Here is a 27,914-nt window from a genome sequence, read left to right on the forward strand (position 1 = left end):
TCCAGTCTCCATTTAAAGATGGCCGATGAGCGACTGCTAGGTTGTAGTGGCACGTCAGTTTCAAGTGTCGGATTGTGATTAGGTACTGTACATAGGGATGTATAACAAGTGTTGATTGTTTAAATAACTCCAAACCCCGATAAATCGAGTGACGTGCTACGAGAAGAGAAATAACCTGAAATAATAGGAAACCAAGCATTATCAAATCATCCAGTATTAAATAAATGAGAAATGATAATGTGAATCAATGAAGGAGCCATGAATTGCCATCAGATACTGAGTGGTGCCTGCAATGCAGGCGATCGCTGTTACGCTGTCGGTTCTGTTGAGGGAATATCGTTCACGGTACGTGCGTTTTAAATTCACCCCGCTAACGAGCCGCTGTATGTATTTTTCATAACGAACCTTGGGTCGAACGCCCAGTTACAAAGCGCGTATTGAGATCAATAAAAGGTAATATCTAGGCCGAAGATTCGCGTAGTTAAGATAAAAGTCAATATGGCTTTATCGGCTGCTCTTTAACAGTCAGCTGATTTAACAATCCTTTTCGGTTTTCCTCGACTGCCGCGAGTCGGTCCAGCGATAATGATTAATTATCCGCACGCACATAACGCATCAATTCGTTCATACAGTGGTGTGTCTAAACTTTGTCTATAAATAGACTGTCAGTGCAAACTTGACCACTGACGTGTATTATGCGCTTCTTTCAACTTTCAACGGTTTCTCAAAATATCTCGACTGCAATGAAATTTCCTTTAAATATATAGTCGCATCATTATTATTTTTTATCCATTTCGCTATTGAAAAAACCTTCCTACATGTTTACCGACTACGTAACGACTTTGTCGGCTACTTATCTTCATTATCAACACATATTATCTCCAGCGTCTCTTGTGACACATGTATGCCCAACAGTTTAAGTTTACTCCAACTCAACAATAATGCGCATTCTTATTTTTATACTACTTGTCTGCTAAAATAATTCCTCAAAATTTACACTTGACAAGCACGTCACATGAACCCTGACTGATGTTTCATTTAGGAAAACGTCAAACTTGAGTTTTATCTCGAAACGTGCATAAATTCATTGAATTCTATTTTGTAATGCCTCAAGTCTTGTTCATTTTTAGCTAAAACTCCGCATTACAAAAAAATGTCACCGCTCCCAGTTCAAGTCCAATTGCAATCCTGCTATAAATATCCCACAGTTTTACTATGATTCTAAAAATTTCTTACATCTTTTCTCATTCCTCGAAAAACATTGCATTTGCAAAATTATTCATTTTTTAACTATCACAAGTGTGGTAATAAATTTTTAATTACACATCTGTAAAAATATTCTGTATGTTTCAATGATCCTTCAAACAAATAATCACAAAGTCATGCATATCTTGCTTATCTCTAAAGACTCTTGGTCTTCTCTTTCAATTCGGATAAGAAATGAGTAATCAATCTGGTTATTTCGAATGATAAGAAATCCATTCATAATTGATCCACATTCAGATGCCTTAAGCAGAGTACGTAATGGAGTATGAAATGGAATATGATGTGCTCTTCGTTCGATATTAACATAGAGTTCGATAGTCTAATTTTGATTTTCATATTGATTTTCATAAACAATTTTGGCTATTGTACCAACAGATGAGAGGATTAATGGAAAAATGATATGAATTGAAAAGAACTGTTTTCAAAATCATAAAACTTTTAAACACTGTTTCTTCCTAATTAGTTAATAATTTAGCTTTGGAATAAAACAGAAGAGAAATCAAATTTTTTACCGCTATCGGGTTTTTTTTTCAAATATCATAGTGTTTCGGTGTAATGAATCAATTTCTTGCTGGCAGATGTGAAGAAAATTTACTGACAATACTCATTTTAATTTTAACCAATCTTTGAAGAAACTTTATACATTGATTTAGCCCTTCCTTCACTTTCCAGCACATAAGTTGAGATAACAAGATGGTTTTTAGCGTGCTTTTCATAGAATCTAATTTTTGCAACGTTATTTTACTGATATCTCATTTTCTGTTGTAAATGGGTATTTATATAAGCTGAAAATAACCTAAAAATGAGTATTATGTGTAATTATGATTAAATCAATAGAAATCATAATGCAAAAATAATTAATAATCACGAGATTGAAGTTGGTAATATTATTGTAACGACATGTTGAGAAAAAAATCACTATTTTCTTATTTTCATAATGATTTTGAAGGAACTAGGATTGCAAAATATTACTATACTTCGTTTTATTACGGTTTACTGAATTTCAAACAGTTCCAAAACTGTGAAATAATGGTCTCTCCTCAACAATAATCATTACGATAAGGTTACTAACTTCAACATGATTAATAATCTAGTCGGGTCACACAAGGTAATTCATTATTTACGAATTAATGGTGCTAATAAATCTCAACGAACTGATTAGATTTTAAACATTTCCAGACTAATTATATCTGTGTAAAAATTATCTTACTTATCATTGCGATTATTTATTTATTTTTTTCAAATCGAGCACATATAATACATGTGTGTATTATCAATTGACCTATATTTTTATTTCTTGCCACAGGCTTACGCAGCAGGATGCAACATAGTCATTCTTGCTAGCAACTTTGAAAGGGTTCAAATAATACCAGGTGCGGTACACAACTACATTCGTATAAGCTGCCTTGACTGTAGCACTGACACTGGGAAAATAGCTGCTGCATATGAAAACCAAGTCTGTATATTCGAGCCTACGCCGCTTATCCACAGCACGTGTTCCCACGTAAGTTGTTATTATTATCTTTCATTTTTAGCTTCCCGCTGTAATTCAATGAATTAAATGGCGGTGTGCTGGTGTGAAATTGATAACTAAGTAACCATTGCTATGTAAAACTCTTGCAGTATATTTTTTTCTGTCTTTAGTTTTTATGCTTAAACCTTGGGATTTGCTCTAGAGCAATTTATTCTGAAGCTTCTTTTTTACTTATTGCATATAGACAACATGAAAATAGTCTAGAGTTATACGTGAATTGCATACAGCATTTGTGCCTTTCTAATTAACAAAAAAATTTCAGCTCGTAGAGGCACTTTAGCCCATCTCGGTCAGCTGTTATACGAAATGTGAAGTATGTCGGGCGTGATTCGTAATTGAGGAGAAAATGAAACTAGCTCAACTTTGTTTAAGCTATCAAACGGTCGTTGTATTTTTATTTCCAAAATGGCTGCTCTCTATAATAGCTGATTTCTATTTTCGGATCAATATCTCTCTGTCGGCTAACCATCGACGCAGTTACAGAATGTCCTAATCTACATAAATCGCCTATAAACTTTAACTAGAATTATTTAAAGTAGAATAATTGAAGAATCTAGTACCCTATGTTGTAATGCAGATATTTTCGTTCCTTTTCATTACCCAAAGAAACAGAGAAGAGGACATAATTTGTCAAATTCTGTTACTCCATCCTTGCCTTTAATGCTGTCTGTAAAATTTGCGCCAATTACAATTATTTCGAGATGTTGAAAGTTAAAAATTTGCAAAAAGTCCAATCCAAGAGCAACTGACAATATTCCACAGAATCGAATTACCAGATTTTACCTCTTTTTTATGAATCACATCAATTCATTTAGAATAAGAGTACTATACCATTCAACTACGTTGATTGTCACTATTGTTTGAAGAAAGGAGAAAATTTTGTGGTTGAAATTTACAGCTTTAGAGAAATTTTTTGCGTTTTCAACTCAAGCTCTCCACTAACAACCTTACATTTGATTTAACACTTTTGCTTTAGCAATTGGAATATCGCTGGGTCCAGACTGGCAGTCTTCAAACAGATTCCCACATTAGTAGTTTATCATGGAATTTGGAGGGGACGAGGATACTAACAGGTGGGGAGTTGCTGCAGCTATGGCATCAAAATATTCAACCGTTCCAGGAAGAGCACAGTAAGTAGTCTTAAACTGTATTTGATCGAAATGTAATTAACTGATCAACGTCATTGACACAGATTCTTCTGTTGCTTGTGATAATGAGAAAATAATTGTGTGATGTATTAGGTTGAAAAAAAGGATTGAACTTCATATCTCAAATTCATTTGATAGAGTCAAATTGATTTCAATAAAGTTACTAGATTTTTATAAACGTTAAATAATTTATTTTCAACTCAAATGTACAAGCAGCGACAAGAGTACAAAAGTTGCAAATGGAAGAAGCTGGAGATTCCAATACTGTTGGATCGACTTCACAGGATCGTGAGTTCTTGGCTCAATTTGAGAATGAGCTTGATTGTTGATTCGCATAATTTAGGCATGCCACGCCAAATGCAGTGCACAGAAACTGCAGAGTAATATAAAAAATGCAAAAAAAATTTCCGTGATTAAAAAATGACTAATAATTTGTTAAATTATGCAGTTTGTCGCCTATAAATTTAGCTCGTATTCATAGCATGGCTCTCGTTCGCTTATAAATGTTTACCTGTCAAACTGCAAACATTCTTTATGTGTACATTAATAAACATTATTCACTCTCTCACGATATTTACCCATCAGCTACCGGCGGAGTAACGTTTTCCATTGGTGGAGAGGCGGACAGTCCAGGAGTTGGTGATTCGAATATGGGCTCAGATGCAGGAACTTGGAACTGCGTATGGAAATGCCGCACAGCCACCCCTGTACATCTTATGAGTTTCAGCCCAGATGGCACTCTTTTTGCAACAACTGGTCTGAACGATAGATTAGTGAAAATCTGGTTTGAAAATAAGCAATGTAAGCTAGTTTACAGCTTTCTTTCATATCTTTATACACAAAACAGCAGAGTAAACAACTATGTTAACTTGTTCAATCACCAGCTTACTGATATCTCATGTGAATTACATTATTTATTTCATTTTGGCTGGTTTATGTTGCAGTATTTCCAACACGAAGCATGGATCACTCAAACTTTAGCCAATCTACAACCAATGAAATCAGTTACAGTTTCGTTTACGTCGCTCATCCGCGTGCAGTTACTCAATTGTCTTGGCGCAAAACGAGTAAATACATGCCAAAGTTAGTATTACCTGCTTCATTCAAAACGCTTTTACAAATTATTTGTAATTGCATTGAATATGATCTTTTCTCTAATAGGGGATCTGTGTCTAACATGCTGGTTACTTCTTGCCGTGACAATATTTGTCGCGTTTGGGCAGAGACGATACCACCAGAAATTGAAGGGCTAGCCAACATGAGTCAATTTGAAGGTCCAGACAGGCATGGTCATCACGGAAAAAACCGACATCATAGCATGCATAAGCATCGTTTCATGCAGCGTCTGAAACACATGAAGTATTATATTTGTTCCCTTTTTACATCTCTTCTTGGTCGTTTGGTAACCAAGCGTAGGCCTAAAATGTATTCGATGTTGTGTCAGACTGAAAAGCATGAACTCCTTATCCTTCATTATATATGTTGAACGTTTGAACCGATAAAGCAGTGACACTGATATTTTTATTCATTAACAGAACTTGTTTTCATATTCGACGACACGTGAAACAGCAACAAAATCAAGCTGGTCATACAGCTCCTACTCTGCCTACTCTTCCATCAACATATTCGGTTCACGATTTCCACAACCATTATCAAGGCACCAACCACTATCCAGGAATGCATTTTCATCTGGCAGCAAGTATTAACGCTGAAACTGGTAGAGTATTTAAAAATTTTAATAATAATTGAGAACAAGTTATTTACAATTAAAGATTTAATTGATTGAACGACTCTTGACATATTTTTATGTTTTCAATATAATTTGTATCATAATATTCAAAATAAATTATTTTTTATCAAAATACATATGATTTTGATATTTCTTTAAATTATGATTGGCAGTGTACATTGATGTTATAGATATACCTTTGGTGCCAAGTTTAATTACCGGAGATCCCGAGCGGGAGCCAAACTTTATATTGCACTGGCTAAACAACAAGGAAATGCACTTCACTATGCAGGCCGAAAACATTTTACAGGTTATTTAGCAAATTATGTAGATAATGCTTGGATATTCTAACGCTAAGGTACGGTGTAAATCATCCGCCTTCATTTCTTTAGACATTCTTACTAATCAGTAATCAATTACTAACATTCTTTCCTCAAATTTATGAACAAGTTCTGAATTTTTATTCTCTTAACTTAATCTGTATTGATTTGCATTCCTTTCAATTTTGAATGGAAATTAACAGAATTTAAAATTTTGTGAAATGCTTAATAAAAACTAAATAATTTGCTAAAAGTTTTCCTATTTTTCACACATCCTAATGTCATTTTTGTGGTTTTTGTCAGGAATTGACTCGAAAAGTTGTCGAAAAAGAAGAAGGATTACAACATGACGGGGACAATGTAGATCATGATTCAGAAGACGAGCATACACCGAGTAAGTTCAGTAATAAGACCTTAATGGCATATAGTATGGTATTTGGTAGTTAGTTATCATTTTAGAAGCTTGGTTTTTGCACCACAAAATAATGCTCATACCTATCTTAATAGTAAAATGGGAATCATCTTTCGCTGTGAATACACTCTTGTATTGTTAATTTATAAAGAATGCACTGTTTGTTCTGGTTTTAGTATTGTTTGTTTGTTTTCTTTGTAGTTTGCACTTTAAAAGTTAAGTTTCAACTCAAGCTTCTTAGTTACTTTTGGTTAATTTAATCGTGCACTCATTTTAGTTTCACAGTAATTTAAGTTTACCATCATTGTTTATGAATATTAAGCAACATTGTAAGAGTAGAAGCGGTCTATGGTCTTGCATGCGCTGCATGGTTGTTGGGTATGGTGTCATTTGTTAGGAACCATCTTATCGTGTTATGGTATGATACGCTCTTCAGAGAAGGGAGCCGGGCGTCATCAACACAGCCAAAAATCTGGGGTTGGCGGTAGATCAGGAAGCCAGGAAGATCATAGTAGTGACGAACATCACACAACCCACACATCGTCTCACCACAGTCTACCACACAGTGTACAATCCCACCAAAGCCTCAGGTGCCTTAGTTATTTACAGTAACATTAGTAATTGCTGTCATTATATGTGGAATTGTTCTAAGAATTTTTATCCATCACGTCATTTTCGTTCCACACAGCAATACGACGTCCATCAATTCAATAGCAACGGATGCAACATCGTCATTAAACCACGTACCAGACTCATTGGATACTAAGATAGAAACTCTGCTTCGTGATTGGCATCACAATCCCGACCTTCTCTTTTCAATTCATCCGATTGACGGCAGTTTTCTCATCTGGCACATTGAGTGGCTAGATGAATATCACCCAGGTTCATTCAGACAGGCACAAATATCATTCTCTACAAGGATACCGAACGCTTTTCCTCTTGGAGATGCGTCAACAATGAGTCACAATGTATCAATGTATTCCCACAATACTGGTGGACCTTTGCTCAACATCAGAGAGGCCACCAAATCAGCTGCTAAACCTGCAGAGGGTAAGCGATGATGAGATTCATCATCAAGCCATTTTACCTTATTATTTGTTTTCTGTGAATAGCTGCTGAGGTGACTACGCCACTGCCAAGTCTCATTGAACAGGACGAAGAACAATCTACGCTAACATCAAAGGCTGGTCAGGAACTTCTTAAGAGCGTACAAACTCTTGCCGAGCAAACTCAGAATGGGACTCAGAATTCACAAGGGGCTGAAAATGCAAAGAATGTTCAGGAAACTGTTACAGATATGCTCGCACATCCGAGTCCAATTGTATCAATGGTCTCAAAACACTCTAATGGTACGCTGAATTTGTGGCAACTAACGTTTGCCGACAAAACGAAATTCTCCCAGGTAATTGAGTGAAATGCTTAAGAGCTGTCAACAAGTTAATAGTAGTTTTATAGAATGCCTTGTGTCTGAAAAAATTACTTCTGTTTCTTTTGCAGGTCCTCAGCATTGGGCATGCTTGCAGAGCATCTGGTCACCGTTTTAGAGTGAATGATATCACCTGTCATCCAGTATTGCCTTTGCTTGTTACTACCTCACATCACAACATGCCAGATTTCCCTACTGTTGAGACACCAATTCCTGGATCTATGAGCGATATGGAAAATAAACAAGATCATAGACAGGGAAAAGATGTAATGTCACCTACCGTAAGTTAAGTTAAATAATTTTGATAAGTAAATTTAAAAAGTTTAAAGTTAAAAGATGTTCAGTTTTACAAAAATTTTCATCTTAAATTATCCTCTCATCCTATAAAACTACATGTGAAATGTTTGTTCAATCTGAACTTTACCTGTCATTTCCAGCACTGCAAAATGACTTGTTTTTCTTCCAGGGTTTTTGCAGTGAATTAATTCTGTGGCGGGTAGATGCAGTAGGACCATTGTCGAAGAGCGGAGGCGTGTCTGAGCTTGCTAGAATCAATTCCCCTGAGATTTCGGCATTTAGTAACGTAGCTTGGATACCGACATTGCTTCCTAGTACTACTTTAGGCAGTTTATCTAATTCGCCAAGTGCCTGCTTTGTTGCTAGCGACGGAGAGAGCCTCAGAGTTTATCAAGCAGTTATAGACGCTAGAACACTATTGGCTGAGGTTTCTATCAGTGAAAGAAGAAGCAGAATGATGGTAATTTATTACTCAAAACAAAAAATACTCACAATTCATTAATTTTCTCTAACCATATTGCAAACAGTTTATCGTATTTCATAATACGTTTTTTAAATAGGATTCTATGGCCAGTCTATCGACTGACACGTCATCTGATGACGGACTCCGACACTCTATACACGACAAGATTAAGATAGTGTCACAACAATCAACATCTAGACCAGGTTGTGTTATCCAATTGGATGCAATAACTGACGCTGCACACGTAAGTTTTGACCTAAGAAACACTTGTTAAAATTTCCTAGGTCACTGGTTGATTATTTTCAACCATTTATTTCCGATATAGGATTGGCAAAATACGCAATTCCTTCACGTATTCCAAGAACAACTCATTACTGGTGAACGGAACGATGAAAAACTCCCCGGGGTTGAAACATCCACGAATGACCTAGGGTTCATGGAGTCTACGTTAGACGCCATGGTCGATTTACAACAGTCGGCCATATTCGAAGAGCCTTTCTATATTGTTGTTCTTGAAAGAACACAAAAAGGGACAACAGTCCACATGTGGAGGCTGGTTATCGCCTCGCAACCAGAAACATCTGGTATGTTGCCTGAACACGTTGAAATTTATCACAATAATCTAAAATTATTATAAGACGTACTATTTTACACATTCGCTCTTTATTTTCAAGGTTTAACTGGGTCTATGATGTATGTTCCTGACTCTCATCTTGTACAAGATGAAGATGACGAGGGTATGCCAGGTCGGAATTTACAATCGGAAGGCAGAAGGTCTCGCAGAACCAGTCAAACGATGAGTCGAAATCCGCGTGATGGCCAGCCTGATTTTGATTCAGCGTTTCAACACCGACATCATCAGAATAGCCACGTTTTAATCACAACGACCAAAGTTTGTACTCAGGAATTACCTCTGCCTGAAGGTGTCGAGGTTCGTATTTAATTTTCGCATTGTTTAGACATGAAAACTATCAAAGGAACGCAAAATATTGATACTTTACATCAACAGGTTGTGCACGCAGCCCCAGCTGCTGGTCATCTCAGCAGCTCCTCTATTTATCCAGCGTGTTTTGCTCCGTACATAGTCGTCACTGCATGCAGCGATAGTACTGTTCGTTTCTGGAAATGCAAAGTTACCAAAACAGGCAAGGATAATATACTGAGTTACGAATGGTGCGAATGGGAGATGATACGCAAAAATCAAGAGTCAACAATCGATATAACAGGTGAATAACAAAATTGGGAATGATCACTCGATTTTATGCACGAGTTCATTACTGTATTTATGAATCTAAAGATAACTGCTTTACATTCTAATTTCTCTAGTTGATGTACATCTTTTTCCAACATTCAGGTCAGCCACTGAATATTAGTGCAGCGTACAGCGGAAGAATAGCTTGTGCATACAAATATGGAAAGTCATTTACTCGTCCGACCAAAAGTGATCCTGATTCTCGTTATGTCAATCTTTGTGTTGCGATATACGAATGTGAGAGTACAGGAGGCAGTGAGTGGGTGCTAGAAGATACGATACATTTGAAAAACATACACTTGCCTAGAATTCAAGTGGATCAACATTTGGACTTGAGTTATTTGTACGATAGTAAATTTTTACAGAAAAAACAGAGACTCACTCAAGTGTTACAAACGCTCAGTCACGAAGATGTTAGGTCAACACGTAACGGAGAAAATGGGGACAGTACTAAAGCAGCTGCAGGTTCGTTAACATTAAATTCCATGACACAAGATTTGGGAGCATCATTATAGGATTTTGAAAAATGAATGAAATATAGAAATTTTATCAATGGTCCTATTTTTCAGGTCTATTGGCTGTTCCATCTTTTAGTACACTTCAGTCGCTTCGGAAATCAATAATAGAAAACGGCAACACATGTCCCCTGACTCAGAAACACCTCGTTCAACTTGATTGGGTATCTAAAGAAGACGGTTCCCACATATTGACCGTTGGTGTAGGCTCGAAAATCATGCTCTTCACATCAGTGAGCTCCGATCTTGCTCAGGCTAATATGAAAGCCATGAAAGAGTCCCAGCGAACCAATAGACCCATACTTAGAAAAACTTCATCTCTGGCTCAGCCTCAGTTCGTTGATGAAATACGCTGGATGAAATTGAGAAAAATCGAACTCACCACAGCTGACGGACTGCCACCATTACCGATGCAGATTTCCTGGGTCAGAGACGGGATTCTGGTCGTCGGAATGGACTCGGAAATGCATGTTTATTCTCAGTGGAAACCAAATCCACAGAATGATTGTTTCCATTCAAATACCCAAACTCAAGAATCAGATGAATTTCAGGCAAGCAGAAACCTTAGAGACGAAGACCTCCGGACTTTAGCACAAGAAACTTCTCAAAGAAGATTGGCCAATGTATCATCAATGCCTCATCTCTCCCGCGTGAGCAGTATTAATTTAACAATGCTAGATGCCAAAAAGAAACGCGGAATGCAAAATGAGAATGTCACTTTTGACTATATGCCTGACAATGGCTTGTTCGAAGCTTCAAGGATAGCTTGTCCAGTACTGCCTCAGTATCATCCCAAGCAATTGATGGAGCTCTTAAATTCGGGTAAAATTAGATGGGTGAAGGCCATTCTAGCGCATTTGGTCAGATGCATTTCAAGCTCTTGTTCCCTTCGAGTAGACGATGAAAGTTTGGTAAAACAGCGTGGTGGATGGTCCAGATCAAGAACAATGTCTGTGAGCTATGTGGGCACAACTTCGCCGCTGGAACCAAGAGGTTCAACGACCCAAATACCAGAGGAATTGACCCTGGATTATGCAGAAATAACGTCGATTCCCCCTCTGCCATTGTGGACGCTTTTGATAGCAGATAAGGAGACCAATATGGTATTGCAGCAAAACGATGATAAACAAGATTACAACAAATTGTTTGATGGGACATTGGATGAAGAAGAATCTCTGGATGACATGTTGGATGAAGACTATGATCACACACGTCAGAAAGATCGGCGATCTTCAGTTCCAGAAAGACAGGGCATATCACACTTTGGTCCGAGACAAGGAAGACTGCTGTCGCGCCTTTTAACCCACACTCACTTACCAGGATTATCGAGTCTTGATCAAATGCATCTCTTAGCCTTGGCTGACACGGTATCGACTTGCAACACCGATTTCGCCGAACGTTTTGCTATCGATGCTGCGAAAAACGCAATAGCCAAGGAAAATTTGACTGGCATTCCAGCAGGAGAAGAAATATCTACCGATTCTCTTGATGATTGTGGTTTGAGGTTCCTACTTGCAATGAAACATTACAATTACCTAATACGCTGTCTTCCACTATCACAAAGAGCCCAATTCCAAAAGCAGGGTGTATCTACGAATAATCTTGTATGGGCTTTCCATTCAGAATCTGAAGATGAACTATTAGGACTCATACCTTCCTATGCTAAAGGACAGCCAAAGTGGTCAGTCTTAAAAGAACTCGGTGTCGGATGGTGGATTAACAGTAACACAGTATTGAAACGTTGCGTAGAAAAAATAGCAAAATCTGCTTTCCAGGCGAATCAAGATCCTCTTGATGCAGCTATATACTATTTAGCCATGAAAAAGAAAAATTTGGTCTGGGGTTTGTTCAGAAACAAACGAGATGAAAGAATGACCGCCTTCTTTTCTAACAATTTTGCTGAGGATAGATGGAGGAAAGCTGCGCTGAAAAATGCTTTTGCTCTGCTCGGCAAGCAGAGATTCGACCATGCGGCTGCGTTCTTTTTGCTAGCTGGAGCTTTAAGAGATGCCATCGAAGTTTGCCTCAATAAACTTAATGACATTCAGCTCGCCATGGTAATAGCCAGGCTTTACGAAGATGACAGGGCCCCGCCTAATCTTAAAAGACTACTTTATGAAGAAATTTTGGGTTGTGATATGGAGGGCAATAATGCTGACATACACAAAGCTCATCCAGATCCATTCCTCCGAAGTATGGCCTTATGGATCCTTAAGGATTACACCGGCTCATTGAATACCTTGCTATCTACCAATGTTGGCTCAAACCACCCTCAGTATAATGATGAATCAGAAAAACCTGAAGGAAGTACCGGTGAGTAAGATAGTAATTAACGGTATTGTCTTTCAGTATTAGACAAGTAATCGTATATTTTCACTTTTTAATCACTGAATACTCCTTTTTTCATAATATATTTGTTGCCTATCAAATCCTTCTTGATTAATATATAATACATGTATGGAAATCTGTTTTGCTTTGAGTTAGTAGGTTTTTTGATAACCTATGTAATTTTTAACTTTAATTGTTCACCTGTACGTTTAAAAATACTGATTAATTATTTCAGCCAATCCAAATGTATTCAACTTCTATGTCTACCTACGTACTCATCCGTTGTTAATTAGACAATACATTGCGTCTACCGCTCAGGACAAAAGAAAAGGTCACTCAGTTGTCATCTCCGGCTTCAGTTATGGTTCGGAAGCTAAAACTCAGGCTGATAAACAACTGTTGTTAGAAGACAGCATAACTCCACTCGAGAGACAGCTGTACTTCACCACGGCACATGCTCACTTCAAGGCTGGCTGCCCGGCTCTTGCTCTAGAAGTTTTATCGAAGCTGCCGAACAAAGTCATGGATACGAACTGTGACGATTCTCCAAGTAAGTGAGAGACTGATAGTATTTCAGTATTTTCATAAAAGGGTCATGTTTTCTTTGTTACATAGTACTTACCGTCGTGTTGGATTTTCAGGCCTTCTCAACAGCCCGACAAAGGCAAAAACCCAAGATGCACAGATTGATACTGGAATCATCACTTGGGATTCACCTGCTCCACAATCAGCCCCTCAAGGTATTTTGTTTAACACGTCTACGTTTTATGAACTATCTCGATACGGAAGGCCGTTTGTCGATTTTAAGAAATTATTCCAATTTTCGAAATATTATTTTCGCAAGTTTCTATTCTAGAGTCGAGTTCGATAGATTGGGGTGCACCGGCAATGGATTGGTCACAGCAAATATCGAAGCAAGCAGAAGATGAGCTGGTATTAGATTGGGAGGATAACGACCATGGAGATGAGGACGAAGATGCCGATAGTCCACCAATGAGTATGAATTTAGACAAACGGGAGAAGAGTATGGAACAGATGTCTAAGGACGAACAAAGTGGTGATTATTACTGCTTAATAGACTGTCTCAGAAAACATTGACTAGCAAGAAATAATTTTTCGCTTGTCCAACTCTTGAAAAAACGCCTTTTCGCATATCTAAAGCAGGCACAAAAAATAGCCGTTTTCATGCACTCGCATAAACGTACAAACGTACAACATTGCACCCGCTTCACGTACTTGAAAGACGCATTTTCAACAGGAATAAGACAAACAGAAATCGTACATATGATGAGTAGAAGGTAATTTCACTCGTATAATGACCAACCTCGCTTTGCTTGGGTGGCAACCATCCTACTTGTAATTCACCTTCCGTCTACCCTTGATATACAACGTACTGTTTCTTTCGCTGTTAGATCTCATATCGCAATCAGATCAAAGAGATATAATGTTCTTAATTTATATTGTACTGTAGATTCCAAACCAACGGGACAGTTGGACATAATGGCGCAACAGCTAAAGTTTATTGCCTGTCTAAAAATTTTGATGGAAGAATTATCAACATTAGCCACTGGCTTCGAAGTTGATGGCGGGCAGTTACGATACCAGCTTCATGTTTGGCTAGAACGAGAAGTTGACGCATTGAGACAGTTATGTAGCTATAGTACTGGTCCAGATGGTGATGCAAATAATACTTCAGAATGTGAGTACTATTCATCTAAGTAAATAAATTACTGTAATTACGCAACATGATTAAGACGATTGCCAGTTGATTCATTCGCTGTGCATACTGATATGTGATAAAACTAACTTATTTAATTTTCTAAGCTCTGGTTCATTACTATTTTTTTAAATGTTTAGAAGAAATCAAATACCAATGTAAAGATGACATATCAAATAACAGATGTGTTTGGTATTTTAGGAAATTTGAGACCTTGATGACTCAAACTTAAACTTCATTAGATGTTAAGATTTCATACCATATAAAAATTGACCTCGACATTCATTGTATGCCGCTATTTAAGAATCGCGTTTTATGACATGTATAATAATTATTGGTCTATAATTTCAGTACGATTAACTATACTTTTCTTATTTGGTTAAAGATGATGGCGGTATGATGGAAGATGTGCCACCTTACAGACCAGGAGAACAACCAACGTTGCATGAAATTTTACTTGCTGAGAAGTTGGACTTTGAAGCTAAAGTTCAGAGAGCTGCAAAAAGAAAGAAGTGGCTGAAAGGTATAACGTGTTAATATTGATTAAAGTCTTTTTATACCAGAATAACTGTTTTCCTTATCACTAAGACACCAAACAACGTTATAATTTTATCATTCTATCAAATTGAATTTTGCTTGTTAAAAATTAATGACTTTTTTACAGCAAACGAAACGCTATTGCGAACTCTACTCTCTTATTGCTCGTTGCACGGAGCATCTGGTGGTGGATTAGCATCGGTACGAATGGAGCTGGTGATCTTACTTCAAGAATTACAGCAGGAAAAAACTCAGCAGCAACTGCTCAGTCCTTTGCCGTTTCCAACGACGCTGCCTCTACTTAGTGCTAGTGTCGCTTGTAACAAAACAGTGGTTGCCGATCCTGTTAGGCATTTACAGGTAAAGTTCAGAAAAAAACAGTTAGTCTACTTTTCCTAATATAATGAAGACAGTAATTTGGGTGAATCCAAATATCTACACAGTGCTTTATGTTTACTTCAGGCTCAAACACATGATATGTTGCAAACTGTGATTGAACTACGGTCCCCGCCTATGCCTACACGAAATACTCATTACCGCGAGGTATTCATTCTGAGAGACTTGGCTGTTGCCTTGAGCGCATGCATCTACCAATCACTTTGTGACTCGGACACATTTGTCATGAAGCATCATCAACCAGAAAGGTAATAAAGCGTTGAAAACTTGTTATAGTTTGTCAATTAACTAAAGATTGAGCAATTTTCATTGACGAAAACATTTCCAACGAGTAAATTGTTTATGAAATCTATTGTTGACTCATATTCACTTATTTTTGTGTCGTCTTTCTCACAGTTTTACAACTCAAGCTGAAATAGAAACGTTTTCGGGCGGACACTTGGTTGCATCGAACAAGAATTATCGTCGATATTCGATAGACGATGGAATGTCTATAACGACGTTGCCATCAAAATGGCCTGGTGTAACTAACTTACGAGCACTTTTAGCTCGGGAAAAAGACGAGGATGCGCCAAAGCTAAATATCCTTCTTTGTGAAGCGTTTGTCGCAACTTATATGAGCCTGTTTGTGTACGCATTGTCCAGCTGCGACAGTCACATACTTTATCGTCTAGTCGGACAAAAGTTTGACCAGAGTACTTGGTCATATCTGTTTGGTGGCGGTGTTAAAAAACTACTGCGTGTTGCGAGTACGAATAGTCAGGTAGAAGCGAAATATTTTCATAGTTATTATTCCATATATTATAAACAGTGATAAAATATATCGACCGATTATATTCCACAGAGTGCAAATGCGAGCGTGGAACGTGGCGACAGTGTTTCGAGCGAATCACAACCTGGTAGTGCTGCTGGCGGTGTTTGGAGTACGATGACCTCATTGACAAAACAGAGAGTTAGGCTGAATATGAAACTCCTTGGACAGTTTACTGGGCAACAGCCCAATATGAAAGAAGACAAACCTACATACAGGGAACAGTTTGTTTCTCCACAGATGAGCATGGTGTCCTATTTTCTTATGAAGGTCAGTATGTCGCTTACTTTTTCTGTGTATCACATTAGGAGAATGTATAAAACTGAAAAGAATGGTAGATGAGACTTCAGAGATGTGGTACTTTCCAAAATATTTGAAGTTTTCCCTAATTTCTATGTTGATCAAGGGAAAATAACAATTTGTTCTATTTTCTAAATAAAAAGTAATGTCGTAAAGTTAACGAATAATTGAATTTGGATGCATGAGCTGTTTACGTGTGGTTAAACATTGATAACTGAATTATTGTAACTGATTCTTTTTATTGCAGCCTCATATAGAAGGAGATGACCCGGATGAAATAGACTATGATTCAGCAGATTCAGCTGTATCAGATTTAGATTCGTCGTCAGAGGAGGAGGATGTATTTGATACAAACGCAAAACCAAAGACAAAACCAAAAGACAATACAGAACATTCAAATCCAGTTTCTTACAGTTGGTGTGTTATGAGATTGGCTATTGTTAGAATATTACAACACCAACTACAAGATTACCTCACTATTGCCGGAATAGAAATGCAAGGTAGTTGGAATTACTTATTAACATCATCATCCCCCCCTCCCCGCCCTCAAATCAATGGTGCACAAACTACATTGACACTCCATTATTATTATAGAATTGCCAGTTAGTAGCCCTTTGATTCACGGAACGCTGGGCGTAGTCTCTTTATGGCAAGAAACCTTGAGAGAGGAGCTCGAATCAAGAGGTCCGCCCCCTGCTAATTATATTCCTGGCTGTGCCCCGGATCCAACACCCACGCCAGGGCGGCCAGCAATACATAAATACCGATCTTTACTAGAAAGGGGGAACACACCATTCAAGTATGTTGTAGTTATGCTAGTTGATGTACCTGTAAATACAAGGCAAAATTTGGATATTGGTAATGTTGGAAGATCTGACTGATCAACACTAAACTTATCGGGCCTGGTCAAAATGACCGGTTTCAACATAGTAAGAATGAGGTGTTAATGTAACTTTTATGTAGTATAACAAGTTACATCGCTGCGCGAGAAGTTCTAACATTGCCGATATATGCTTTTTGCCTTATATTAGCTAGAACTAAAGTATTCGTACAATGATTGTATAAGAATGTATGTCTTATCCATACAGCACACGCATGGCATCTGCTGCACCATGCAATCGTCTATGGTGCTATCTAGTGAGGCAAGAACTGGTGCAAGATATTTTTATCAGAGCAGTATTTGGTAAAAGGAGATCACTGTCGTCAGTTATTGAAAATAGCCATTCAGCTATCGACGGTATGAGTAGAGGCACTGGTGAAGATAAGGGCAGTGATAGTAGTACAAACAGTCTTCCGGAGCCAGTCAGAATTATTCATAAAGAACAGGATAGCATCAGTGCCTTTTGCCTAAACCAGGTTCGTCGCAATTTTAAGATTATATGTTTGAAAATTCGAAGTAGGAGCATAAATTACAATCAACCTAAATACACAAATTTCTTTCATGATCCTGAAACATATTTTGATTGATAGGTCAAGCCAGGGCTCATGGCAATGGCTACGCCCAGAGAGGTACAAGAAATGGACATTTCCTTGCTACTGGAACTGCCGTCGTGGTTGGAAGATGAGTGTGAGTTTGATATCATCAATCTGAATAAGCAGCCGGAACCAGAACCCACACAGCCAACTAGCTTTTTGGTGATACAGGTATGAGTCTGCAATATTTTACGATATTTTGTGTAAACTCTGGTTAATGTAAGTGAGACAGACTTTTTTTTATTTCGTCAACAATTGAATTGATTTTTGAAACACAATAAAAGTTTAGAGAATCAAAAACTCCTATGTATAATTTAATTTACACCTAGTTCTCCTTTTTTGCCCACATTCTCTTGGCAACTGAAATGTAAACGTATCTCCTTTTTATATTCGCAACAGACAGCAGCTGATAGACCGCTCCTTGCCCAAAGCCCACAGCCAAACAGCCCGCAACCGCAATCAGGAATAGCTGGCCAAAGTGGGCGTGGTGCTAGTGTGGTAAGTTGTTATCTTCTAAATAACTTTTGTAAATTTTATGTCACAGTTTGTTAGGGTTACTGTATGATTTAACGTGCTAATCCCCCTCCTATATATACCTAGGTGATAAATCCCGTGTTTATATCAAACTAATCACGCAATACACAGCATTGAAAAATTTATCTTTCATCGCTGCATTTACGATTTCTAAGAAATAATATTTCTTGCGCTGTAAAGTACGGTCCATAATACATGAGGCGATTGAATCAAATTTGATGTAACACACGATAAACAATTGATCACTGTATGTACATGTATTACTTGAGTTTCTAGCCTGAATTACAGTGGATCATAACTTACAGCCATGTTTCAACACATAAAACTTTGCTTTTTAAACAACACCAAGCAGTCATATTTATTTACATATGAAAATAATTTGTGAATCGTTTTCTGAATTATGTGAAAATTTAATTTTCAATATACACCTGCCCTTTCAGCTGACATTTTAATAACTCGTTTACTCTAAGGGGACTGGTATGTCTGAAATCGTTTAAATTGGAGTTACACTGACCATTCGTTCCTGTCGTAACGGGCGGAGAACTTAGGTTATTCATTTTGATTTTTATTCAAATACATATCAGGAATCTCTGTTACAAGTGCCCTGTCCGAGCCACGTGGTCACGACCAGCGCCGACACATATACAACTTTTACCTGAGCCAAGCGTAACAAAAAAATGCTAGGAACAAAAATTTGTCCGTGCTGGTGCTGGCGTTGACCGTGTGGCTGGAAACGCCTTTGCAACAGGCATTCCGGATAGATAATCAGATATAAATAAAATTTAATGAAGATGAAGATATAAGTTTTCAGCAAAAGTCTTTACACGGTTTTATTATATCTATAAGGCAACGATCATTAACTGCTAATGATGCAGAAATTGGGATGAAATTATTTGTGTCACTGATTTTTTATCGCTGGTATATCAAACCAGGTTTTTCAGAATATAGTGACAATGTACTTAAATTGATTCTCTTCTTTTTATTTGTCAATTTTCATGCATGCTGGTCCTCATAAAAGTGTTATTAGCTGTATTTGTAACACCGTCTAATAGATTCACACTACATCTATGGGTATAACAAATTGGACTCATTGTGGTAGATTTTTTATATTATTCCCGACTTAACGATAATGTATACATCTTTGATCTGATAAGTGGGAGAAAAGTAACAATTATTCCCTCCTATACTTATTTCCTCATCTTTGGGAGAAAAGTGGCTCTTTTCTCCCGCTAAGAGTTTGTTAATGGGTTTTTAGTTTTTCTGGTTGTCTCTCTTTTTTTCAATTTGGAACTATTTCCTTCTGTATTATCACCAACTTTCAATAATATTCTAGTTTTCACACTAATAAAATGATCGCACTTACACATAAACGGTAAAATGACTATGATTTTTTATACCAAAATGCTTTATTCGTTTTTTTCATGTGATATAAGAATTTTTTATGGGAAAAATCCAAATTTCAATGAAATTTCAAAATTCAACTGTGGAGATATCAATCGATTGATATGAATCGTGATGTGAATTGTTGATGCTGCTAATATTGAATAAATGTCAGACAGTTATTTTTGTTATACTTTCATGAATTTGTTTTAATTTCATTTTATTTTTAGAAAGTATATTTTTAAATGCCCTGGTGAGGGCTTTGCCCCTGCCCTCCCTCCAGGGCCTGTAACCCTGGAGCCGATCCGACAATCTACGCCCCTATTTTACTTGTATGCATTTTTTACAATTTAACTTTTCATTGATAATGTCTTTTCTGAATTGTACCCACAATATTGCAAAAAATATCAAGTCCCACTCTTCAAGTCAATAATGTGGCCAGAGTTGAATCAGAAACAAAGTCCTATATGCAACACAGGAATAACAGTCCATTATTCCCTCGTGTGATTACTGCCCTCCCTTCATTCAGGCAGTAAACCCACCCATGGTGACTTCGCCTTTATTCCCTCGTTGCATAATGTACTATTTTAGGGGATTAAATCTGAAAAAGAAACATCTGGCAAGCAATAAAGGGAATTTAAATGCGCCATATGATAAATAGTAAAATATTCGTTATACCTTTTGTGACGTAATTTTGAATAATTTGAGTCACTTTGAGTGTTACAAATCTGGATAAAGTCTGCCGCATTAGTGTAATTCACCATCAATCCCATTCTTATATCATTAAAATAAAAAAAAAAAGTACAGTGTTTGACTCACAGGATTATCGATTATTCAGTACTGTTCAGATTTTTGTAAGAATTGAATAATACACCTATAATAGGTTTTTACTTGTGATGCATGTAGCCCGAGATATTGTGTGAAAAATGATTTCGTACCCCATCTCTTTGGATGAAACTTTAGAACAAGGCTAGCTCATTTGACGAAAGCGTTTTTCATGTTTTTCTCTGTATTATAGAGTCGAAATGAGTGATTTTTCCTATTTTGTGAAGTGTATTGTTATTTGATTGATAAAAAATGTTGGTAAAAATGAGCTATACTTCCGGTGCCAGAGAGTATGGTGGAAATTGCGTTAGGGTAGCACACGTGGTGACAGAGACAATGTTGCTTGTTCAATGCTTGCCTAACACACTCGGTCTGCGTCACTGATCTGGCGGCTCACTTGCTCACTCAGATGAAGGGGATGCCTGCTTTCCCTGGCTCCCACGACCTGCGCTTCTGTCAGTTTGTCGCTGATAGGAGTAAACACTTGTTGAAGCCGGTGAGACTAACATCTAACAGACCCTAGTGCCTACCTTTTTCCTATTTCCAATTAAATGTTCACCAATTTTGATGTCAAACTACACTCAACTTCATGTCTGGCCTATGACATATCCACGATACATTATGTTTTCAATATTTTTCTCAATTTAGTACACTTTGTATCAACAATGCCGAAGTATATTTAGTTTTTGGTAATTCATCGCTAGGGTATATCTTGGGTCAGACAGAATTTGCCAACAAGCATTGGGCGCGTATTTATGTTCTTAAATCTAGGCATGGTATAAGAACGTAACAATCATGGTAATAAGTTCGTAATTTCATAATAAAAATTAGAAGCTATCATATGATCATAGTTCATAGTTGTAAGTTTGCTATTTTTGTTGAACTTTTTTTTTTCAACAACATACCGTAATGACGTTCTCCTTACTCTGTCGTATTGATTGTTAAGTAATAGAACATTCGGTGGCTGTGTGTTGTATGTATTGATTTGGTAATTGTTTTCAATATTTATTAAAATTTCTATCCGTTCATATTACTTCATATATGTGGGAATAAACGCTACTTAGATCTAGTTTTAAAAAATTTCGTAAACTGATGATTGAATAAAAAATTATGATATCATTATATTTATACAAATAAAGGGCAAAATGTTATATCTTGATAATCTACATATAATCACGTCATAATCGCGTTCTATTGACAATGAGTATAACTTTGCATGGATGTAATTGTATCTTCACGGTAATAATTTCTCTTTCCGTAGCTTACGAAGATTGGAGCACTAATCGATACTTTGCTATTTTTACGTTGTCTCAAAACAAAATTTCACTCAGTAAAATGTTTCAATTATTATAAGTGTCTAATGAAAAAATGAGATGTTCAGAGCACTGCCTTCTGTCGCATGCTTTATCTGGATTAGGCCAGATATTTATTTATTCATCTATTAATTTATTTTTATTATTTTTACGCTGCTATTTCGAAATTCAGAGGGCAAAGTTAATGATATACAGTGATTTATGATTACTGATATTATGTCTTTATTAAATTATGTTTCAAAAATCAATTAGCCACCTTAATATTTCACATACCACACATTTATCGTAATTGAAGATACTCACAGGCTTATGAATTTGTACGACAGGTCCTCAAACACAAAATTGATGGCATAAGACGTGTATCTTCACACCCGCTCCTACCACTGTGTAAGTCAATTGTAATAGAATCTAAAGAAAATTCATCGATGTAAGATTCAGTAAATGCAATTTAACTTTTGGTAATTCAGACTTAACGGGCTCCCAAGACGGTTCAGTTTCCTTATGGGAATGGGGTCATCAGTCAGCGGTAGCAACTCCTAGGCCTGCAGGTACCTTTGCTAAAGTGACAAGAGTCCGTTTTTCACAACATGGAAATAAGTTTGGAGTTGCTGACTCCGATGGACACCTCAGCTTGTTCCAAGTAGCCTGTCGGGAAGGCACTACAAGACCATTTTTCGTAAGTAGTTTTATAATTTTGTTTCATTAGGCATTTGATTGACGTAGCTGTATGTAATTTAGCTCAATTTTTCCCTATGATAATCTGATTGTAAGTAGCCGCCCTAGTTTGACACATATATTGTTCATCTTTCTGTCACAGAACTACCAGTGCCACAGTAAGGTGACAGCCGATTTTGTTTTCCTGGGTGCGTGCAGTTTAGTTGCAACTGCAGGCCATGGATCCGAGGGTCGCAATGTAGCATTGTGGGATACGCTGCTTCCGCAAAACAAGTCACTTGTCCAAGGTAGTTAAACGGACTGAAGAAAACAGATCAATTCTTGGTACGTTTGAGTTTGTAATAACTCTATCTTCTTCACGTTTCAAGGTTTCGTATGCCACGACCAGGGTTCGAGCTCAGTGATCTTGGCACCACAACACCAACTTTTAATTAGCGGTGGAAAGAAGGGTGATGTTAATATTTTTGATGTACGGCAAAGACAGCAACGGCAAAGATTTCAGGCTCATGAATCTGCAGTTAAATGCCTAGCACTAGATCCCCACGAAGAATTCTTTGTTAGCGGAGCCGGCGATGGTGATATCAAGGTAATCGATCGTGCATGGTTGTTGTTTCCTTACCACTTAAATATTGTTCATTTTTATAAAACATCTTTCTACACCTTAATAGGTCTGGGGCCTTACCGTCCATTCTCTATTACATTATTTTCCCGGTGAGCACGCGAGATCAAGCTTTTTCAAAAACATTGGCCAGGTAAGTCATCTCTGATTGGGGTGTATCAGAAAATTGTGTAAATTGTATTTTTAAATTTCTAAGCTGTTGTAAGGTTTGTTTTTTTTTAATAGATACCGTGAAGGTTTATAAAGTTCTTTCAGATTTTATGTAACTCAGTTGATATGTGTACAATAACATAACTACTTTAGAATTTTCTGGATTTCTTTATACTTATGTATACATTCTTTTGTGATTGTTTGTCAATTATTGCGAAAAACAATCAGAAAATGTTGTTTAATTTTATTTTGTATTCATCTCTCAGATATTATCTATTCTCATCTGAAACATTTCGTAAGAATTGATTATTGTGAAGGAAGCCAAATTTTGTTCGCTTTATTAATGTCCGCTCAGTAATCTTACTTGTTCCTGTACGTCTTATTATTTACATTAATCTGAAAATTAGCTCATATTATGTTTGTTTTTCACAGGGTGTAACTCAATTACAAGTTGATTCAGCTGGCCGTTTATTTTCATGCGGTGCCGACGGTTCAATGAAAGTTCGCCAACTGCCCGAACGTGACTGCATAGTGCACACTCTTTACTAGGACTAAGTAATTCCTAAAGGCTAATAAACTCAACTACTTCCTACGTAAGTAAACCAGAGCAACTCAAATCAATTACGTATATCATCATCTAAGCTCATCTGAGGTCGGCGACATCAAAAAATTGCCTTCTATAAAATTTATCACAACCAGACTCAAAACTGGTTCTTGAATGTCTTTACATTTTTTTCACTACATGATCGAATGTTACGATGATGTCTTCTTTGTGATCACAATTTGCAGTCCGATCACGAGGTAGTGACAGACTTGAAAAATCTCTGAATGATAAAATGTTTGATTTGTCGCTGAAGCACTTCATACAACACCAGCGTAGAATCTCAGGACTACCTTTTGCATAACACCAGAACAATAAATTTCAAAGATGAAATTTCGTTATCTACTACCAATATTTACCTTAAAAATATTTACTACCTCTTGATTGTACGTAAAAAAATTATTCATAATTATTATGCACTTTCTTGAATATCCAAGGTAAAAACTTGGTAGAAAACGTTCAGTATGACACATTTTATCTTGATGTGATTTCATATACACAACGATTGTGAAGCTAGTACAATTTTATTATTCTGTCAGTTCCTTTTTGTAAATCATGAAGTCGATTTACCTGTGATTTTTTGAAAACCTTTTCTTTGCCCTTCACCTCATAAGAAGAGAAATTTGAGCATTGGCATCTGTATGAAAGTCGGATAATTGTTTCTTTCAGGTTCGATATAGTCTTGAGTATTATGACATCATACATATGCATACATCCATACATATACGTATTCACGTTTATACAGTTCTGCGCTTCTTACGACTATTGCGTGGCCATAATGGATACGAAAGGAAACAGAGAAACGACATCATATTCTCTGATCACTTTAGGCTTGTGTGCATAGAAACATACAATGTGTATCGGTACAATATAAATACGAATGCTGAATTTCAAAATATCATCTTCAAGCTCGTAAAGACAAACGACAGAGAAAGAACATATGATCTCGTTTTGGCCCGTTACATACGTATAATATACATGCATCCATGAGTCATCTATTTCTATCGGAATTTCAATTTCTATTATGATAAATATCTTAATTATTAACAATCATTCCCTTTTCTTATATAATAAAAATAATAATTAAATGAATGTTTAAAAAAAAAAAACAAGAAAAAAAACCTAAACAAAAAAAGGAGAATAATAAATAGAAAAAAGTTGATTTATTAAAAATAAATTGAATGAATATATCTGAACACACGATAAATAATTCGTAATTTAATCATTAATTATCGTTACTACTAGGTATTCTTCGTAGCGTTCGTTATGGTAGGTTTTAATTAATTATTCATGTCTAATAGAGAGAAGAGAAGGAAATAATCATTTCTAAAATTATGATGGATGTCGGTTGATATTATCTGAATACAATGGATTTAAGAATAGGTACTAACACTGAAAGTTTTTTCAATGTTTTGGTTATTTATACGAGTGTTGATCGTTTATCGTATGATATATGAATAAAAATTTCGTCATATGTATACGAATTTATCCAATACCTCCTAAGCGAAAAAATAAATTGCTTTCATTGTAGCCAGAAATATTAAACCGGTTTTCCACTTGTTTTATGCTGTCAAACTATAACACAGCTATGTATTAGCTAGTCGAATGTGATTCTATGATACGTTTTACTACTTATTGTTAGATAGCAATTTGAACTACCTGAATTAAAAGGTATTGTTAACTTAAAATGTTTTCCTATAAATCATGAATATATTCTGTTATCATTATCAGTGCCATAAAAACGAAAACATCTACATCACATGAGAAAACTTTGGCACCACTGAGCCAAAGTAAAAACGTGTTTTCATTAACGTATTGTTGTAAAAATAAAAAATTGTTCATAAAATTTACGTGAAGATTCTTAACAACAGCATTTGGTTCAAATCTGTTCATTTCACAAACTTGTCTAGTAAAAATTTACTTCCAATTTCTGGTATTCCAAAATGTTTTCTCTGAAAGTTTAGAGAGCTCGCGATGTTGTGGAAAATTGCATTAACGCGTCAACATGTTTATTTCTAGATTATGGAACAAGTTTTTTTCAGCTATTGCAGTTATAACATACTTCAAGAGCATTTTGTAATTGTTTGATATAATGTAGAGTTAAAGCTTTGCCGTTTTGTTGCACTTGAAACATTGTATGTTACGAGGTGAAAAACCTGCAGCATTGAGAAACCATTAACTTTTAATTAAATGTATATATTTTTGTTTTTTTTCTGCAAACATTCAAGTTTGTTGTTTACATAACGTACAAGTAAAAAATAATAACTGAAAATTCATGTGATGCTTTAAACTTTATCACGGGTACCATCAATCAGCACCACTTTTCGTGTTTTTGGACGTCGGGTTTGATTTTCAGATATACTAGTCTCGAGGAGTTCCAGAGTATAAATCTAGCAATGAACATTTGAAGTTAACGCTTTTCTGTTTAAATTCGGAAGAACCTACATATATAAGTATAGCTGAAAGTATTAAAGAAAAAAAAAATTCGGTACAGACTGTTTAAATAGATTGAAGACGTTAATTATCATGTTAAATATTATGTTTATTCTTTTACACAAAATTCAAAAGTGAGGCAAAAACTGTTTTCAGTAAAACCAGATCATTGTCTTTGATACTGTACGCGTTTCTTCAAATTTCTGTAAATTCAACTTTAATACTGTAGGTATTTACCTTTTTTAAAATTCTTTGCTCTCGATGCCTTATTTTTTTCGATAATTCTAAGAATTCATACATGTTTCTACACGCATTGCCTACTGCTCTGATGTATGTTTCTTTTCTTGTGATTCGTTTAGCCAAGAAAGGTGTTACACATCTAACTGTATTACGAGAAAAATCATCAAAGCTACTGAAACAAAAAAATCAAATATATATCTGACACAAAACACACAGGTATATTTGATTATAAATATGAACATTGGTATTACTCTTAAACTTTGGCACATATTGCTACAGCCAACACTTTTAAATAAAACTTCGTTGACAATGTGTCACCATACTCTCTATATACCGTTATTATCTATTAATTTCATCGAAAAACAAGGCATTTAACAATATTTCATACGAGTAGCAACAAAAGTTGTGTTATTTAAAAGTGGAGCATTTGTGCTAAAATTGTTACCCCTTTCTCCGCTTTCTCGTCACGATATTAATCAGAGGTATTCGATTAATATTTACACCCCTATGCCGTATTAATTTATTTTATTTTGTACGAGAATTTCTATATCGTCCTTGTTATTACTCGTACATAATATACTCGTTATTTCTAATCAAGGCTACTTTTCTCGGTCATTGTAGACCATATTTCTATATGAATATTTTACAAATTATAGAGAAGCCTAGGTATTTGAATATAGCCTTGAATGTTAATCGTTACCCGATTAAAGCCTGACGAGACGAATTTGTTAAACGATATATTATATATATAAATCAATATAAATGAAAATCATACATAATATATAGCGAATATATTTGTGTATATATATAAATATGTGTAGAGATAGGGAATATAATATATTTAAGAAGAAAGAAAATAAATAAATATAAAGTGGATTAAATAAGTAAATAAATAACTAAATAAGAAAATTATTTAAATTAATGAGGGCAGTTTAGCAAAGGATTATAGTAATAAAGCTATAATCCAGGCTACAGTATTGTATACATTATCCAGCTGCACAATATTATACATATATATATATACACGCGTACACACAAACTATAAATGTTGCTTTGGTTTGCTTAGTATACTTAGTAATCGTAAATCAGTCTGCATTATTTTATTGGCGTTGTTTACTTGGTTACACTATATGGTATATATGTATGTACATTGTAACTATTAAAAAGCGACTTAAAATGATGCAAAAAATTATTACCTAAATTTTCAATCCCCACTAGCA

General features: G+C 36.0%; 1 protein-coding gene across 2 annotated transcripts; it reads left to right on the forward strand.

Annotated features, from left to right (window-relative positions):
* LOC124298331 (dmX-like protein 2) lies at positions 1 to 27,874 on the forward strand. 2 transcript variants are annotated; one of them, XM_046750185.1, is made up of 42 exons: positions 1 to 345; positions 2,573 to 2,770; positions 3,777 to 3,930; positions 4,162 to 4,236; positions 4,534 to 4,749; positions 4,893 to 5,031; positions 5,110 to 5,307; positions 5,484 to 5,665; positions 5,869 to 5,987; positions 6,301 to 6,391; positions 6,846 to 6,999; positions 7,098 to 7,459; positions 7,522 to 7,811; positions 7,895 to 8,116; positions 8,302 to 8,592; positions 8,693 to 8,839; positions 8,921 to 9,179; positions 9,270 to 9,526; positions 9,605 to 9,821; positions 9,950 to 10,312; positions 10,417 to 12,675; positions 12,926 to 13,240; positions 13,332 to 13,430; positions 13,547 to 13,747; positions 14,162 to 14,389; positions 14,793 to 14,930; positions 15,072 to 15,304; positions 15,407 to 15,588; positions 15,737 to 16,103; positions 16,185 to 16,421; positions 16,699 to 16,951; positions 17,046 to 17,250; positions 17,540 to 17,807; positions 17,922 to 18,095; positions 18,324 to 18,422; positions 21,073 to 21,159; positions 22,303 to 22,363; positions 22,444 to 22,652; positions 22,794 to 22,938; positions 23,020 to 23,237; positions 23,320 to 23,403; positions 23,853 to 27,874. In XM_046750185.1, exons 1-42 carry the CDS (start codon positions 259 to 261, stop codon positions 23,967 to 23,969), a joined length of 10,200 nt encoding a protein of 3,399 aa, XP_046606141.1. In that variant the 5' UTR covers positions 1 to 258; the 3' UTR covers positions 23,970 to 27,874. The 2 variants fall into 2 exon arrangements, with proteins under 2 accessions (XP_046606141.1, XP_046606142.1); XM_046750186.1 differs by having other exon boundaries at positions 7,907 to 8,116.
* The last annotated feature ends 40 nt before the right edge of the window (positions 27,875 to 27,914 follow it).

Source organism: Neodiprion virginianus, chromosome 2 (genome assembly GCF_021901495.1).
Source record: "Neodiprion virginianus isolate iyNeoVirg1 chromosome 2, iyNeoVirg1.1, whole genome shotgun sequence".
Lineage (NCBI taxonomy): Eukaryota > Metazoa > Arthropoda > Insecta > Hymenoptera > Diprionidae > Neodiprion > Neodiprion virginianus.